This window comes from Grampus griseus (assembly GCF_964374135.1).
Source record: "Grampus griseus genome assembly, chromosome: 17".
NCBI lineage: Eukaryota > Metazoa > Chordata > Mammalia > Artiodactyla > Delphinidae > Grampus > Grampus griseus.
Window position 1 is genome coordinate 269,443 of NC_139011.1, and position 14,104 is coordinate 283,546.

At 56.5% G+C, this 14,104-nt stretch overlaps 1 protein-coding gene across 2 annotated transcripts in view; it reads left to right on the plus strand.

Annotated features, from left to right (window-relative positions):
• Window positions 1–379: 379 nt before the first annotated feature.
• ARHGAP39 (Rho GTPase activating protein 39) overlaps window positions 380–14,104 on the plus strand; it is a gene marked incomplete at both ends in the record, with an annotated part of 37,486 nt that continues 23,761 nt past the window's right edge. For both annotated transcript variants that reach the window (XM_082674537.1, XM_082674538.1), the window contains 2 exons: window positions 380–459; window positions 6,381–6,815. In XM_082674537.1, coding sequence (XP_082530663.1) covers window positions 380–459; window positions 6,381–6,815 — 515 coding nt within the window. The remainder of the gene's footprint in view (window positions 460–6,380; window positions 6,816–14,104) is intronic.

The window sequence follows — 14,104 nt, forward strand, 5'->3', positions numbered from 1 at the left end:
CACGGTAGCGCCAGGTGGGTAGTGCCGTCCCTGTTTACCAGGTGAGAACACTGCTCTCAGAGGGGGCAGGCAGCTTGCCTAGGGCCAGCTGGCGAGGGGGTCTGGATGCCCTCCGCGGGGGCTGGGCAGGGGCCGGATCCCGGCTGGGGTTCAGGGTCGGGCGCGGGAAGCTCAGAAACCAGCTCAGGCAGGAGCGTGCCTCATTCTCGCCGGCGACCTGGGCCATGAGGGGCCAGGCTGGGAGTTACTGTTTCGCCAAATACCCAAAGGCGTGATAATGTGGCTTCTGCTCTCAGGGCGGTGCCTTCTCGACTGCTGCTGAGGGCATCCCACTGACCTGCTGACATCCGTCCACCTGGGTCCTCAGGAAAAGGCTGCGATGTCCCAGACGCAGGACTACGAATGCGAGAGCCATCATGCTGGCCTGCAGGAGCCTCGGCTTTCAGGATCTAGCACGAGGTAAGGAGGCTGACTTACCGGGGCCAGCGAAGCAGGAGGCTTCTCCTCGGCTTGTCAGTGCTGTCCTGCCTGCTTACGCGGCCTGGCCCCACTCTCCTCCACGAGGAGCTGTGTGCTGCCTTCTGAATCTGGCTTCCCCGGGGAGCCCCACCTCCTGTCGCCAACGGGCTGCAGAGCAGGGAGGGCTTCTCCTCAGGCAGTGGACACCCTGCCAGCCCTCAGCTGGGCCCAGCCCCTTAGGCGCCCTCTGGGCATCCACGCGGAGGCAGGCGGCCACAGATGATCACTTGCGTTTTTCTAATTTATGGCTTTGTTTGGGAATAATTCCACAAGTTGCACGAACAGGAAGAGTGCTCTGAGCATCAGGTCCCCTTACCCAGATTCATGCTCTGTGCCGCCGTGCGGCCGCTGCTCCTTCCACAAACAGCACTGTTCTGAGTCATCTGGGGGGACACGCACATCCAGCCCCGTGTTTGCTCACATCTCCCGGGACAGGAGGCGCCATGCGTAAGTCTGTGCGATGGGAAGCACCCGCCTCCTGTACCGCCTGGTCCGGCTTTGGCCGCTGGCTCCTTGCCGTCCTTCGTGGCGTTTCCGGCCCCTCCAGCGCCGCTTGCCCCGAGTCTGCTGCACGTCTCCTTTGTGTTTTGTAACCTGGAAGATTTCCACTTCCTTCCTCTGCCTTTTGCGACATAGACACTTTTTCAGGGAAGCCACCCTTGTTAAGATAGAGCACTCGGGGGCTTCCCTGGTGGCGCAGTGGTTGAGAGTCCACCTGCCGATGCAGGGGACGCGGGTTCGTGCCCCGGTCCGGGAAGATCCCACATGCCGCGGAGTGGCTGGGCCCGTGAGCCATGGCCGCTGAGCCTGCGCGTCCGGAGCCTGTGCTCCGCATCGGGAGAGGCCACAGCAGTGAGAGGCCCAAGTACCGCAAAAAGAAAAAAAAAAAAAAAAGGTAGAGCACTCGGGTTGGTTTTTCCGGTGATTTCTGAGCAGAGTGTGTCCTTCTGCAGGTTCACGGCCACCTGCCGCCCACCTGCTCTCGGGCCAGTGGCTGTTTGCCTCACTGCCGTGCTCCTCGCCAGTTTCGGGGCTTCCACCGTTTCTTCCTCGACCTGGGCCTTCCTGGGATGGGTGCAGAGCTGGATGCCTTCCCAGCCACGGCACCCGGTCCACACCGGCCGGCCGGTGCCCCCTGTCCCTCGGGAGCAAGAGCCCCTCCTCCCCATCGCTGTGTTCACTTGTGGATCCCTGTCAGTGTGGAATCACAAAGTCCATTCTGCTTTCCGTGGTTTGTCGTTCATCCCGCACTTCATGACTCGGTGCTCTGCTGTACCAGATGGGCTGGTGAGACTCCTCCAGGCTGGCCCTGGTGATTCCTGGTGGCTTCCCCGGGCTCCAGGTGCATCCTGGGCTGCCTCCCCCCACCCCCCGTCAGCTGTTTCTCTGAGGGGCCCCGTTCCCCAAGGGAAGACTAGGGTCTAAGGACCAGCGCGTGTGCTCGTGGCTCCTGCGACGTGTGTGTTTCTTGACCCTTTAAGCAGAAGGGCTAGAAGTGCTGAGTTTGCGTGGACATCTCCGGTCGCGGCCGGCCCTTTTCTGAGGCGTTTTCTTGCCGCCTCCCGTACCACCGTCCTGCGCCTCCTCCAGGAGAGCCCTGTTTCCAAGAGCCGCAGTGCAATGACTCGTTTGTTCAACTGCCAGTGTGTCCAAGATGGTTTCAAAGTCGCTTGCCCATTCTGCTACAGAGTCGTGTGTGTGTCTGTGTGTGTGTGTGTACACATACACATGCTAGAAGAACGTCCAGGACTTAGTTCGCGCCCACACGCACCCTCCCCCAGCAGCAGGGTTGGGGTCTGGTCCTGTGCTCACACCGGGTTAGCTTGCTTCTCCCCCTTGCGGTTGTGATGTTCATCGAAATACAGTTGCGTCCATTTGCTTCAGTTTGAGGTTTTTTCCTCTCCCTTTCCATTCTTACTGATTTAATTTTGTTTTGGTTTGTTTTGGTTTGGTGTTTTTGGACGTGCCCACTCGGCTTATGGGATCTTAGTTCCCCAACCAGGGGTTGAACCTCGGCCCCCGGCAGTGCAAGCGCCGAGTCTTAACCCCTGGACTGCCAGGGAAGTCCCTAATTTTGTTTTTTAAACATGTAGACCCTTAACATGCTTTCAAAGGACAAAACTATTCAAAAGGTATTTATATGCAGAGAAGGGCCCCCCCAGACCTTCTCCGTGCCCCCACCTACCTCTTGCAGGAGGTTTTCTGGTTTATCTCCTACGTCTGTTTGGAAGGGCGCCCTGGACCTCGGGCCCCAGAGGTGGCCCCCTTTGCAGCCTCCTGGGTGTGGTGGCCCGCCAGCCCCGTGTTCAGTGTAGGTGTTTCCAGTTAGCGTGCACTTAGGAGTGATGCTGCGGTGAGCGCCTGGTGCTTGTGTCATTTTGTTTTCTTGGCGGTGTGTCTTCAGGGAGATCGGGGTAGGGGTTGCTGGGCTGGAGATGTCGTGCCCTCACGTGCCCTCCGTGGGGCCCTGCACGCTGCCCCTGTCTGCCCACAGCCTCCCCCAGGACAAGGCTCGGGCCTGGATGTGGTGCCCGGGGGCTGGGGGCCTCAGTGTGGCGTGGGTTTTATGTCTGATGCCAGGTGAAGTGGGACATTTCACATATGTTATTTACTTTAAGAATTGTCTGTTCTTATCTTTCGCCCATTTTCCTATAGTATATTTGTTTTCTTCTTGTTCAAATTTATGTATTAAGTATATGAACCTTTTATCTGTAATTTATATTGCACATATTTAATATTCTCACCAAATGTGTCCAGAGAAACCAAATCTCTTTTACTTTCCAATTTACTGATCTTTTTTTAGTGCCTCTGGGTTCTTAGTCACTGCTAGGCGTGAGCTTCCTGTGTGTGGCGTGAGCTAGGGGCCCTCCTGCCCAGAGACCTCAGCTTCCAGCACCGTTTGCTGGAGAGGCTTCCCTGGTGAACGGTCCTGCCTCTCCTGTTGCAGGATCCCCACTGCAGGGGCTGTGCTTGGTCACACTCGCCTCCCTTTCACCTGGCAGATTGCCTGGGACATACTTGGCACTCGTGAGGCTCTCCTCGGAAGTAAGTATTTGAACAGGTCATTGTCTGCGAGCAAACGTCTCCAGGACTTGGAGGAAAGAGGCAGGTCGTCCACGCAGCCTGCCCGGCCCACGGGGAGAGGCCGCGGCCGGCGTCACACCCAGGAAACCACTGTCATCTTGAATCTTCCGGCTCTTTCCCCAAATGGCTCATCGTTTCCTACCCAATTCATGTTAGACATCGTCGCCATATAAATCTCCCTCGAACTCCATCGATGGTGTGGCTGGGTCACTGTGATCAGTCTGTCACCCACAGGTCCCGACCCTTCCTACTGGCAGGGAAGCCCCAGAGTGGTTTCAGCACCGTTCCTCCATCACGTGCCCGGGGACCAAGCATCCTTAGGCTCTGCAGCCCCCACTGACCGGGTGCTAGGTGTGGACAGCACCGACCTCGGGGACGAGGTCTGCCCTCCCCTCCCTGCCATGGGGTCTGCTCGGGCCCCGCTCGCTCCCGGCCCTCCCCAGGCTCCAGGTTCCAGCACATTCTCTGCCCCCTGGGTCCCTGGGGGACTTGGTTCAGTGCCGTAGGGAGCGCCCAGAACGTTCTTCTGAAAAGGCGGGGTCCTGCCCACGTGCACACAGGGATGCACTGAAAAGGGAACAGATGCTTTTCTTTATTCAGAGAGAATTATCGCCATTAAATTCATTTGAAAACGTATTTAGAGCAAAAATAAGAATTGTTATCGCTTCCGTGGGGCTCAGAGTGTCCAGTCCAGTGCTTTCTGAGCATCTCTGCTGGGTCAGCCCTTCCTTGGGTAGCATCTGCCTTTTGTCCCAGCCGATCCCATGCCGCGGCCCAAGGGGAGAGCAGGCGGTCAGCTGAGGGCAATCTCGGAACCTCAGGGCTTCCTTCCTCACGGGAGCAAGACCCCCAGCTCCTGGCCTGGTCTCCAGGCGCCTTCGTCCCTGGGTGGGGGGCGCCCTCGGGCAGTGCCCGCCAGCTTCCAAGCCTGGTGGCACCCGTATCCTCTGGCTGAATGCGGGGTGCCCGCTGAGCTGCGCTGGCGGTGCCTTCCATCCTAGGGCAGTGCAGGCGGCCGCAGCTTCCTGGTTAAAAGTACCCAGTTCCCAAAGTTAGAAGTTTGCTCCGTCTTCTGTGTGGACAATGGCCAGCTGGCGGCCATGGGGATCCAGGCAGGAGGGGGCGAGAGGACAGGAGGGTGTGAGAGGGCCACACACTCCCACCAGGCAGAGAAGCAGGGCAGGGGCTGGTCCACTCAGTGCCGCGAGGTCTGCCTCCTGTCCTCTACGTCTAGGACACCGCCTCACGGCCTCTGTCCCTCGAGCCGTCTGACCCCAGGATGCCCACCCAGCCCTGCTCCTCCCGCCCCTGCTCCTCCCGCTACAGGATGGCAGGTTAGGCAGCGGTCCCACATGGGCAAGCACGGAGCCCCAGTGCCCTCCCCCACTGAGAGCTGCCCAGTGTGACCGCAGGTAGAGGGAGACGGGAGGGCTGCAGCTCGGAGAGAGAGGGGGCTCGCTGGCTGGATGACCGGGGAGGGGGGAGGCCGCTCAGACGTAGCCAAGCCCCCAGGCCGGGCCCACTTCGCACTTCCTCCTCCAGCCCTGAGGATCCTCAGGGCTCTCCCTCTTTCCTGCTCCCTCCTCATCTCCTGCCCTCTCTGTGGCTCCACACCATTCAGCTGCTGTGCCCTGCCCACTATGCTAGCCTGCCTTGGCTCAGCTGGCTTCCAGAAATGACTGTGGACCCAGAAGGAGGCCCTAGAGCCTGCAGGGCTGCTGTGGGGCAGGTGTGTGTGTGTGTGTGTGCGTGTGTGTGTGTGTGTGTGCGCGCGCATCCTAAGCGATCGGGGCTCATCGCCCGCAGGACTGTGCCTTCTCTCCTCCCCACCCCGAGCACTTCTGGCCTCAAAGAGTAGGAATGAGGTCCTCAGAGAAGGATGAGGTCCTCAGAGAAGGGCTGCCCTCTCAGCCCTCTGCCAAAGCCCACCCGGGCTCCCAAGTGAAACACTGGGCCTTCAGCAGAGGGCAAGGAGCAGGGTGCCTCCCCTTCTCTCCGAAGCCCTGGAAGCTCCTGACCATCCCAGTGGTGGTGAGGACCAGGCCCATCACAGAGTCCAGGAACAGTGGACACGGTGCATCCACACTGCAGAGCAGTGCATGGCATTTAAGATTGTTGTTTGTTGAAACTTGGAAGCAGAATAAAAAATGCTCCTTGTCAGCTGGAGCACACCCTGATAATCAAACACATCGGCATCATAATTGCCTTGTTCTGAATAGCTTTAATTTACACTCTTAAAAAAAAAAAGGCCTTACGTGGATGGAAGCCCTCTCCTTGGGGTGGGGGGTGCTCGGGGGGCCTCTGGGGGGAACCATCTCCGCTTTTGACTGGGGCATCACAGTAACGGTGGAGTCCGCTTCTGCTGCAGGTGGACGGGTGCTGGTGGCCTGCAGTGGCTGCTGCTAAGAGCCGCCAGGGCATCCTGTAGGGACCTGGCACCTGGCTGGGAGGAGTGTGGGCAGTGCACGTGGTCCGGGCCCTCTGAGGACAGGGGGCCAGAACCCAGGGCATCCCTAATGTGGGGCCAGCAGAGAGGGGCCAGTTGGAAGACCCCCAGCACTCCCAGGGCTGGGCTCTAATGAGCGTGTAGAAAATCAGAAGTGGGTGGAATTTAGGTATGCGTCGGTTTTATAAGTGACAAGATTTCTTGCTTTTGAGGCAGGCAGATACGAGGACGGGTCTGGTGCTGGATGAGCCATTCTGCAGACACGGGACGCAGGGCGGGTGGCCCGATGGGCAGGATATTCGCACCCTAACGCTGCCGCCCCTCTCCCCAGGCTGGAGTGGGTGGAGATCATCGAGCCGCGCACGCGCGAGCGCATGTACGCCAACCTGGTCACGGGCGAGTGCGTGTGGGACCCGCCGGCCGGCGTGCGCATCAAGCGCACCAGCGAGAACCAGTGGTGGGAGCTCTTCGACCCCAACACGTCGCGCTTCTACTACTACAACGCCACCACCCAGCGCACGGTGTGGCACCGGCCGCAGGACTGCGACATCATCCCCCTGGCCAAGCTGCAGACCCTGAAGCAGAACACCGACTCCCCCAGAGCCTCGGCTGAGAACAGCCCTGGGAGGGGCAGCAGCGTCAGCCACGACGGCAGCACCAGCTCGTCCCTGGAGCCCGAGCTGGATGCCGGCGACAAGGTGCAGGAGAGTGTGGGGCGAGCCAGCCGGCAGGCCGTGCTCGGGGCGGTGAAGGAGGAGAGCGGCAGGTGAGGCCGGGCCGGACGCGGGGGGTGCAGGGGCCGCGGGGGCCGCAGCAGCCTGCCTCCTGGGGGTGGGACCCTGTGCAGGGAGGAAGGGCCGCGCTCCCCTGCCCCCGCTGGGGGCGGAGCCCGGCAGGCAGCGAGGGCTGCTCTGCTCCGCTCTCCGGACCTGTTCCCCGGGGCTGGAGGTTACCTGGCCACTTGTGAAATTGCTTGGTTCTTTCCGCGGGGGGAAGTGCGAGCGTGGCTTCGGGACCCCAGAGCCGCCCCGCAGAGTACGCGTGAGGAGGGGGTGCCTTCCCCAGGCAGACCAGCCTGTTGGTCTCGGGACGCAGATCCGTGGGGATCCGTACCACCTGGCACCGAGCACCCCTGCCCAGGCTTGACAGATCTCGCCAGCATCCTGGGAGGGAGGTGAGGGGGTCACCCCCGTTTTACAAAGGAAGGACTGAGGTGGTCGGCAGCGAGGCGGAGCCCAGGAAGTGTCTGCCCTCTCCAGCGGCCGCCGTGGCTGTGTGCAGAGGTGACTGTTTGCCCTCCTGGACTGGAGAACAGTGAGGGCTTCCACCTCCTGCTGGCCTCGCACATCTGGACATCTCCCCCCAGCTCTTGTGGCCCACCCCAAGTGCCCATACCCCAGAGCCTGAACCCCGAGTACCCATCCCCCAGAGGCTGAACCCTGAGTGCCTGTACCCCAGAGCTGGCACTCAGCAGACCCTGTCCCAGGCCCCAGAGTCAACCCCAGGGCCCAGCTCTCAAGGGACCAAGTCCAGAAGGAATGGCCGGATGACACGTGCCCTGGAGAAAACAAACAGGCTGGAAGTTACCAGAAAGAAGCCAGGGAGGATCTGGAGTTGGAGGCTGGGCGGGGACAGGGTGGCGGGAAAGGGGCTGGGCAGGCTGGGTTTCACTTGGGGACAGTGGAAATCACAAAGCAGTCGAAAGCCGACTTACACGGTGGGTCCATTTGCTTCTTGGAGAATGACGTGCCAGGCCAGGGACGGTGGCGTCGTGTGCCAAGGGTGCAGGGGGCAGACGGCAGAGGCGGACGTGCTGGGACTCGAGACTGACCGTGCTGCTCCCGTACAGCACGGGGAGCCGGACACGCGTGGGGGCAGGTCAGCGTGGGTGCTGGACACACACTGGGCTCGGGCCAGAGCCTGAGGCCTGGGCACGTGGCCTGAGTGGGCTGACAGGCTGTTTGGGAGCTGTCCTCAGGAGCCAGAGCCCGGGATGAGCCCCAAGGAGGAAGCCAACGGCTGAGTTTTAAAAGCAGCCTTCCGCCCTTCTGGTGTCCTCATGGAGCTCAGGCGGGCTGCTTCCTCCCGCCCTGCAGATCTGACAGCCTTTGGGCTCAGATACCCTCCCGTTTGCCTTGGGTTGTGGTGGGTGCCGGCTCATCCTTGCAGTCAGGTGAAGGGACTGGACTCTTTAGGATTCTGTTGACCAACGTGTCCAGCACCCACGCCCGCTATCTGTGGGTGGGAGCGTCTTCTTTCCAAAAGCGTCCTGGGTGCAGTGTGGTGACTCGGATCATGGGGCGGCTTGGGATCGGGTTCCCACAGGAAGCCCTGTTCGGACATGGATTCGAATTGTGTTGGATTTGTGGGGAGTAGGCACCTTGATTATGTCACCTTATCCCATAGATGAAGGTGGTGCATTTTACACTTTTTTCCACAAAGGACTTGCATATGTTTTTAAGGTTTATTTTTAGGTACCATATAAAGTCATATGATCGTTACTGGTACACAGACAAGAATTTTTATTTGTCAGTCCTGTTTTTACACTTTTGCTGCACTCTCGTTAGTTTCAGTAGTGCTCACCGTCTGTCTCCCGGGTTGCCTGTGACACTGGCCAGCTGTCCCAAGCTGGCCAGCACTTTCACAGTGAGGATGAACCAGGGAGGGCTTGTCCCTGTGCTCAGGCTGCTGGCCTGCTGTCCGTGTAGCACTGTGACGCTGGCCTCAGGCTGCGTGACGCTGGCCTCAGGCAGCGGCGTCCCTCTCTATCATTAGGCTTTTTAGCATGAATGGATGTGGAACCTCATCCAGTACATTTTCTTAGTCTATTGTGGGTTGAATTTTGTCCCCCAAGAGATATGCTGAAGTCCTAATTCTCAGCACCTGTGACTGTGGCCTTATGGAGAAACAGGGCTGCTGCAGACATCATTAGCTAAGCTGAGATGGGGCCACCCTGGAGTGGGCAGGGCCCTAGTCCCGCAGGACTGGCATCCTTGCAAGAAGACAGAGATGCACAGGACAGTACCCTGACGGCCGAGGCAGAGGCTGGAGCCCTGTGGCCGCAAGCCGAGAGACGCCAAGGATGGCTGGCCCCACCGGAAGCTGGATGGGGGCCTGAACAGACTCCCTCCAAGCATCCAGGAGGAGCCGGCCCTGTTGGCACCTTGATCCTGGGCTTCCAGCCTCCAGGACCGTGAGAGAGTGAATGTCTGTTCTTCTAAGATGCCCACTTTGTGGTGCTGGCTTCAGCGGCCCCAGGCACTACTACAATCAGCATTTTTAAACAGTCGTCTCTCTCATGTGTTCCTGGGATACTCTGTGTAATTTTTAAAATAGATTCAGGTTGCGAATATTTTATTTAGGATTTTTTTCCATGTTGATAAGTGAAAATGGCCTATACTTTTCTCCTTGTTCTGTGTGTCCTGGCTTTTTATCAACAGTGGGAGTGTTTCCTCTGAAACGTTGTCTGTTGCTAGAGTGTCTGGCAAAGAGCACTTGCTCACCAGCCAGGCCTGTGACCTGTGTGGATGGAGTTTTAACTACTGGTTTCTGTTCTTTACTGCTTGCAGGAATGTTCAGGCATTTACTGTCTGAAATCCTATTTTATGGAGGCCTGCTGATCTAAGTCACAGACACGTTGGCATAGGCTGCCCTGGTGCTGCCCCTTCCTTCGTGGACGTTTGTCCACACAGGCCCTTCGCTCCTGCTGCCGTGCCTTGTGCCGGTTCCTGGAGGATTTCCACGTGCTCAGTCTTCTCAGAGAACCCGCTCCGGCTCTCAAGAGCCTCTTTTATGTCACTGCTCTTCTATTTGTTGGACGTTTTTTTCTCAGTCTTTTACTAACTTATTGTTGGAAACTTAACTCATCTATTTTCACTGTTTCTTCTGAAATGGACTTTTGAAGTCCTGCTTCCCTCAGCATAGTACTTTAGTTTCATTACACAACTCTTGGTATGTAGAATTTTCATTGTTCAATTTTAAATATTTTCTACTTTTAATTATGATTGCTTTTTTGACTCGTTTGTAATTTAGAAATGTCTTAATTTCCAAAACTGTAGGTTACTCTCCATTCTTGTTCTTGATTGTGAACTTAATTTCATTTTGGCCAGAAAGCATGATTTTTTTTTTTGAGACTTGCTTTGTAGCCTAAATCCTGAATTTTTATAAATGATTTCAGGACTACTTCAAAAATTTCTGTTCTCTGTTAGGTCCAGAGTTCTCTGTGTGTTTGTTAGGTCAAATCTGTTAATTGTGTCAATTGAGTTTCTTACTAATTTTTTGTCTACCTGATGTATCGATTCTGAGAGGTAAAGTCTCCCCACACGGTGGAACTGGTCTGTCCCTCCTTCCTGTCTCGCATTGCTGCTGCCTGTGTGTGGAAGCTGTGGGCCGGCTGCATATGGGTTTGCAGTTAGGTGTCCTGATGCGTTTTTCCTTTGTCGTTACGTTGTCTACCTGCTGATGTTTTTTGCCTGAAGTGTGCTTTGGAACTGACGTCGGCCAGTTTCTCCGTGGTTAGTATTTGCCTCTGAAGGCAGTCCTTTCCCATGCGCTTTAGGTGTGTTTCTCATCAGTAACCTGTAGGGTTAGGGTCATGCTTCACCCATTCCATCACCTGTCCTTGGTCTGGCGGGATGGTTGCGGGGGTGCTTCCTGGGGATCCCTGATACGGCGAGAGGATGTGGTTTACCATCCTCGTATCCTCCAGGCCCAGGCTCTTCCTGTCATCCTTCTTCCTGCATCGTCCCTGAACTGCTCCATGCGTGTGTCCACCGCCCAGCGTGTTCCTGTGCACGGGGGGCTGTGGGCTATGCTCCCGCCGCAGGACACTGCTCTTAAGCTGCGTGCACCCTGCAGCCCGGGGCAGCCCTGCACCTCCTCCTCTGTGCCCGGGGCCCGGGTGGGAGCGTTTGGGGTGAGTGACCGGCAGGGCGGCTCTGGACCGGGCTTACCCAGCAGATCTGGTCAGGCAGAATCTCGCAGACGTGAATCGGCTGCTTCTGCCTTTCGCACACTTTCTTCTGGAGCTGCTGGCTGACTTCAGTGTGCAGGAGCCCTCATGGACCCCAGGGCTCAGCTCCTCCCCTCGGCGTGCCTGCTGACTGGTCCCTGGTGTCCTTGATTTTGACGCAACCAAATTTGCCATTATTTTCGCCTTATGGTTTTTCTTTTTCTTTTTTTTTATAATAAATTTGTTTATTTATTTTTGGCTGCGTTGGGTCTTCGTTGCTGTGCACAGGTTTCTCAAGTTGCGGCGAGGTGAGCGGGGGCTACTCTTGGTTCCGGTGCGCGGGCTTCTCGTTGCAGTGGCTTCTCTTGTTGCAGAGCACGGGCTCTAGGCACACAGGCTTCAGTAGTTGCGGCGTGCAGGCTCAGTAGTTGTGGCTCGTGGGCTCTAGAGTGCAGGCTCAGTAGTTGTGGCGCACGGGCTTAGTTGCTCCGCGGCATGTGGGATCTTCCCGGACCAGGGCTCAAACCCATGTCCCCTGCATTGGCAGGCGGATTCTTAACCACTGCACCACCAGGGAAGCCTGTGGTTTGTTTTTAACGTTTTGCTTAGAAAGTTCTTTCTTGGCCTGGGCCCAGAGGTATTCGCTTATATGTCTTGTGTTAACTTTATAGTTTTCTCTTCCACGTGGAGGCCTAGGTCTGCCTGGTGCCACCTTCGCGTGTGGCCAGAAGGATCCTCGTTCCGTCTTCTCCCCGGCCCACCCGTGCCACCCGTCACTTTCTCTCCCTGCAGCGCCGTCAGTCTGCTCTTTGGGCACCACCCAAGCCTCGTGTGTGCTAGGAAGCGTCCCTGTCTCCTCTTTGTACTTAAGAGCATCTTAGCTAGTTGTGGGCTTTTCTTCTATCATTTAAATCCTAGAGTTCAGATTCCTCAGAAAACCCAGGGGGCTATTGCATGGACTACAGTATAGTGTAAACATAACTTTTTCTTTTCTTTTCTTTTCTTTTTTTTTGTGGTACGCAGGCCTCTCACTGTTGTGGCCTCTCCAGTTGCGGAGCACAGGTTCCGGACGCGCAGGCTCAGCGGCCATGGCTCATGGGCCCAGCCGCTCTGCGGCATGTGGGATCTTCCCAGACCGGGGCACGAACCCGTGTCCCCTGCATCGGCAGGCGGACTCTCAACCACTGCGCCACCAGGGAAGCCCCTAAACATAACTTTTGTTTGCACTGAGATACCAGAACGTTCATGTGACTGGCTTTATTGTAGTGGTCTGGGACTAAACCTGCAGTACCTCTGAGGTTCACCAGTAGTTTGAGCTCAGAAAATATATCTGCTGCAAAACTGTGTGGGAATGGAGATCTTCTTGTTTTAATTTTTGTGGCACGGGAAGGAGATGATAGAACAGCCTCTGATATTATTTGTGACTCACGTTCACTGTAGTCAAGATGACTCTACTGCAGTCTCGGTATCTCATATAAGCTCTGTTTGCCTTATAATTTTAGGTTGAGTTCATTGAAAAACATTCTCAAATCTGAAAAAAAAACCCTCATATTCAATGTTCGATGATAGTGGTCGAGTAGAGGTTTTTCTCAAACAGAAAATTTCAGTCTAGGTCGTGAGTTTTTTAAAAAACTGCAGTAAAACTTTCCCCTTTCAAGCTGTTAAACTGTTGTGTAGTAGGTCAAGTCGGGATGTTTCGCTTCTATTTCTGACAAAAATCCCTGGAACTGGTGATGGCAAAGTCCAGGAGAGCAGAGGAAGTTCTCAGCCGATGCTGCTGTCTCATGACTCGTGATGGGTTTGGTGTGTTCTGCAGAGCACCTGCCAGTGAAGGGTACGGTGTGTACCCTTAAACACCCACCCTGGGCTTCCCTGGTGGCGCAGTGGTTGAGAGTCCGCCTGCCGATGCAGGGGACACGGGTTCGTGCCCCGGTCCGGGAAGATCCCACATGCCGCGGAGCGGCTGGGCCCGTGAGCCATGGCCGCTGAGCCTGCGCGTCCGGAGCCTGTGCTCCGCAACGGGAGAGGCCACAACAGTGAGAGGCTCGCGTACCGCAAACAAACAAAAAAAACACCCACCCTGTGCGGGCCTGTGGGTTCCCAGCTGAGCTTCTTCTGACATGCGTGTTTTAGCGTGATCAGTTGTTCACACATCTTAGCAGATTCCACTTCAGGTTGGGCTGCATTAGGTGTTTTCTCAGCTTCTTTGGTAGTACTTTCAGCTGCAGTTGCTCCACAGAGAGGATTCATGGAGGCCAGTTGCTCAGTCACTTCAGACTCAGTGTTGACTGCTTGAGTGAAGTAGCACCTGCAGAGCGGTGTCCGGAGCCCAGGGACCCTCTGATCCGTGGCTGCTGTCGCTGCTCTCACTGTCCTTGACTCTTCAAGACTGTCTGGCCGAAAGGCTGGTAGTCTGACGCAGGTTTGTTTTCTCTGGACGCATAACTTTCGCTGCTGCAGTCAACACAATTTAATAAACTCATCATTGGTGAACAGCATTCCTTGCTTTCCTTGCTTGGCTAACAAATGAGCCCCTTGGGAGCTTACTTGGTGTAAGGGTCCTTTTCGTTTTCATTTTGTGAAGTAATTCTGCTGCGATGAGGTTTCCGTTTCGAACTCTGACTGTTGTGCACTTTGGGACATCGCAGTGCTTCCAGCAGGGCTGTGTGTCCTACCGACCCAGCAGCAAAGAGCCCGCATGCCACCGCGCCTGAAAGGCATAACGGTACATGCCCACTCTCTTCGTGGTGTGGCATTGTGGATAGGCAGGGTAGTAAAAGCGTCAGTGAAATGTCATGGGTCGGCCATGCGTGTGGCACTCAGGCCAATGAGGTGCAGCTGCATCGCCGGGCCTGCGCCACGCTGAGTGATGCAGGCACCTCCTGTGGTCTCTGCTGTGGCCACGCACGTCACTGTTGCAGATGAGCGAATGGGACTGTGTTCCCATGTCGTGTTCCTGACGGACACTGGAATTTGAACCTCGTGTAGTTTTCACATTTCACACACAAAAAAATTTTAATATATAAACCATTCTTAGCTCACCTGCTATACAAAAACAGGCAGCAGGCTGGACGTGGCCCACCGGCTGTAGGTAGCTGCCCCCT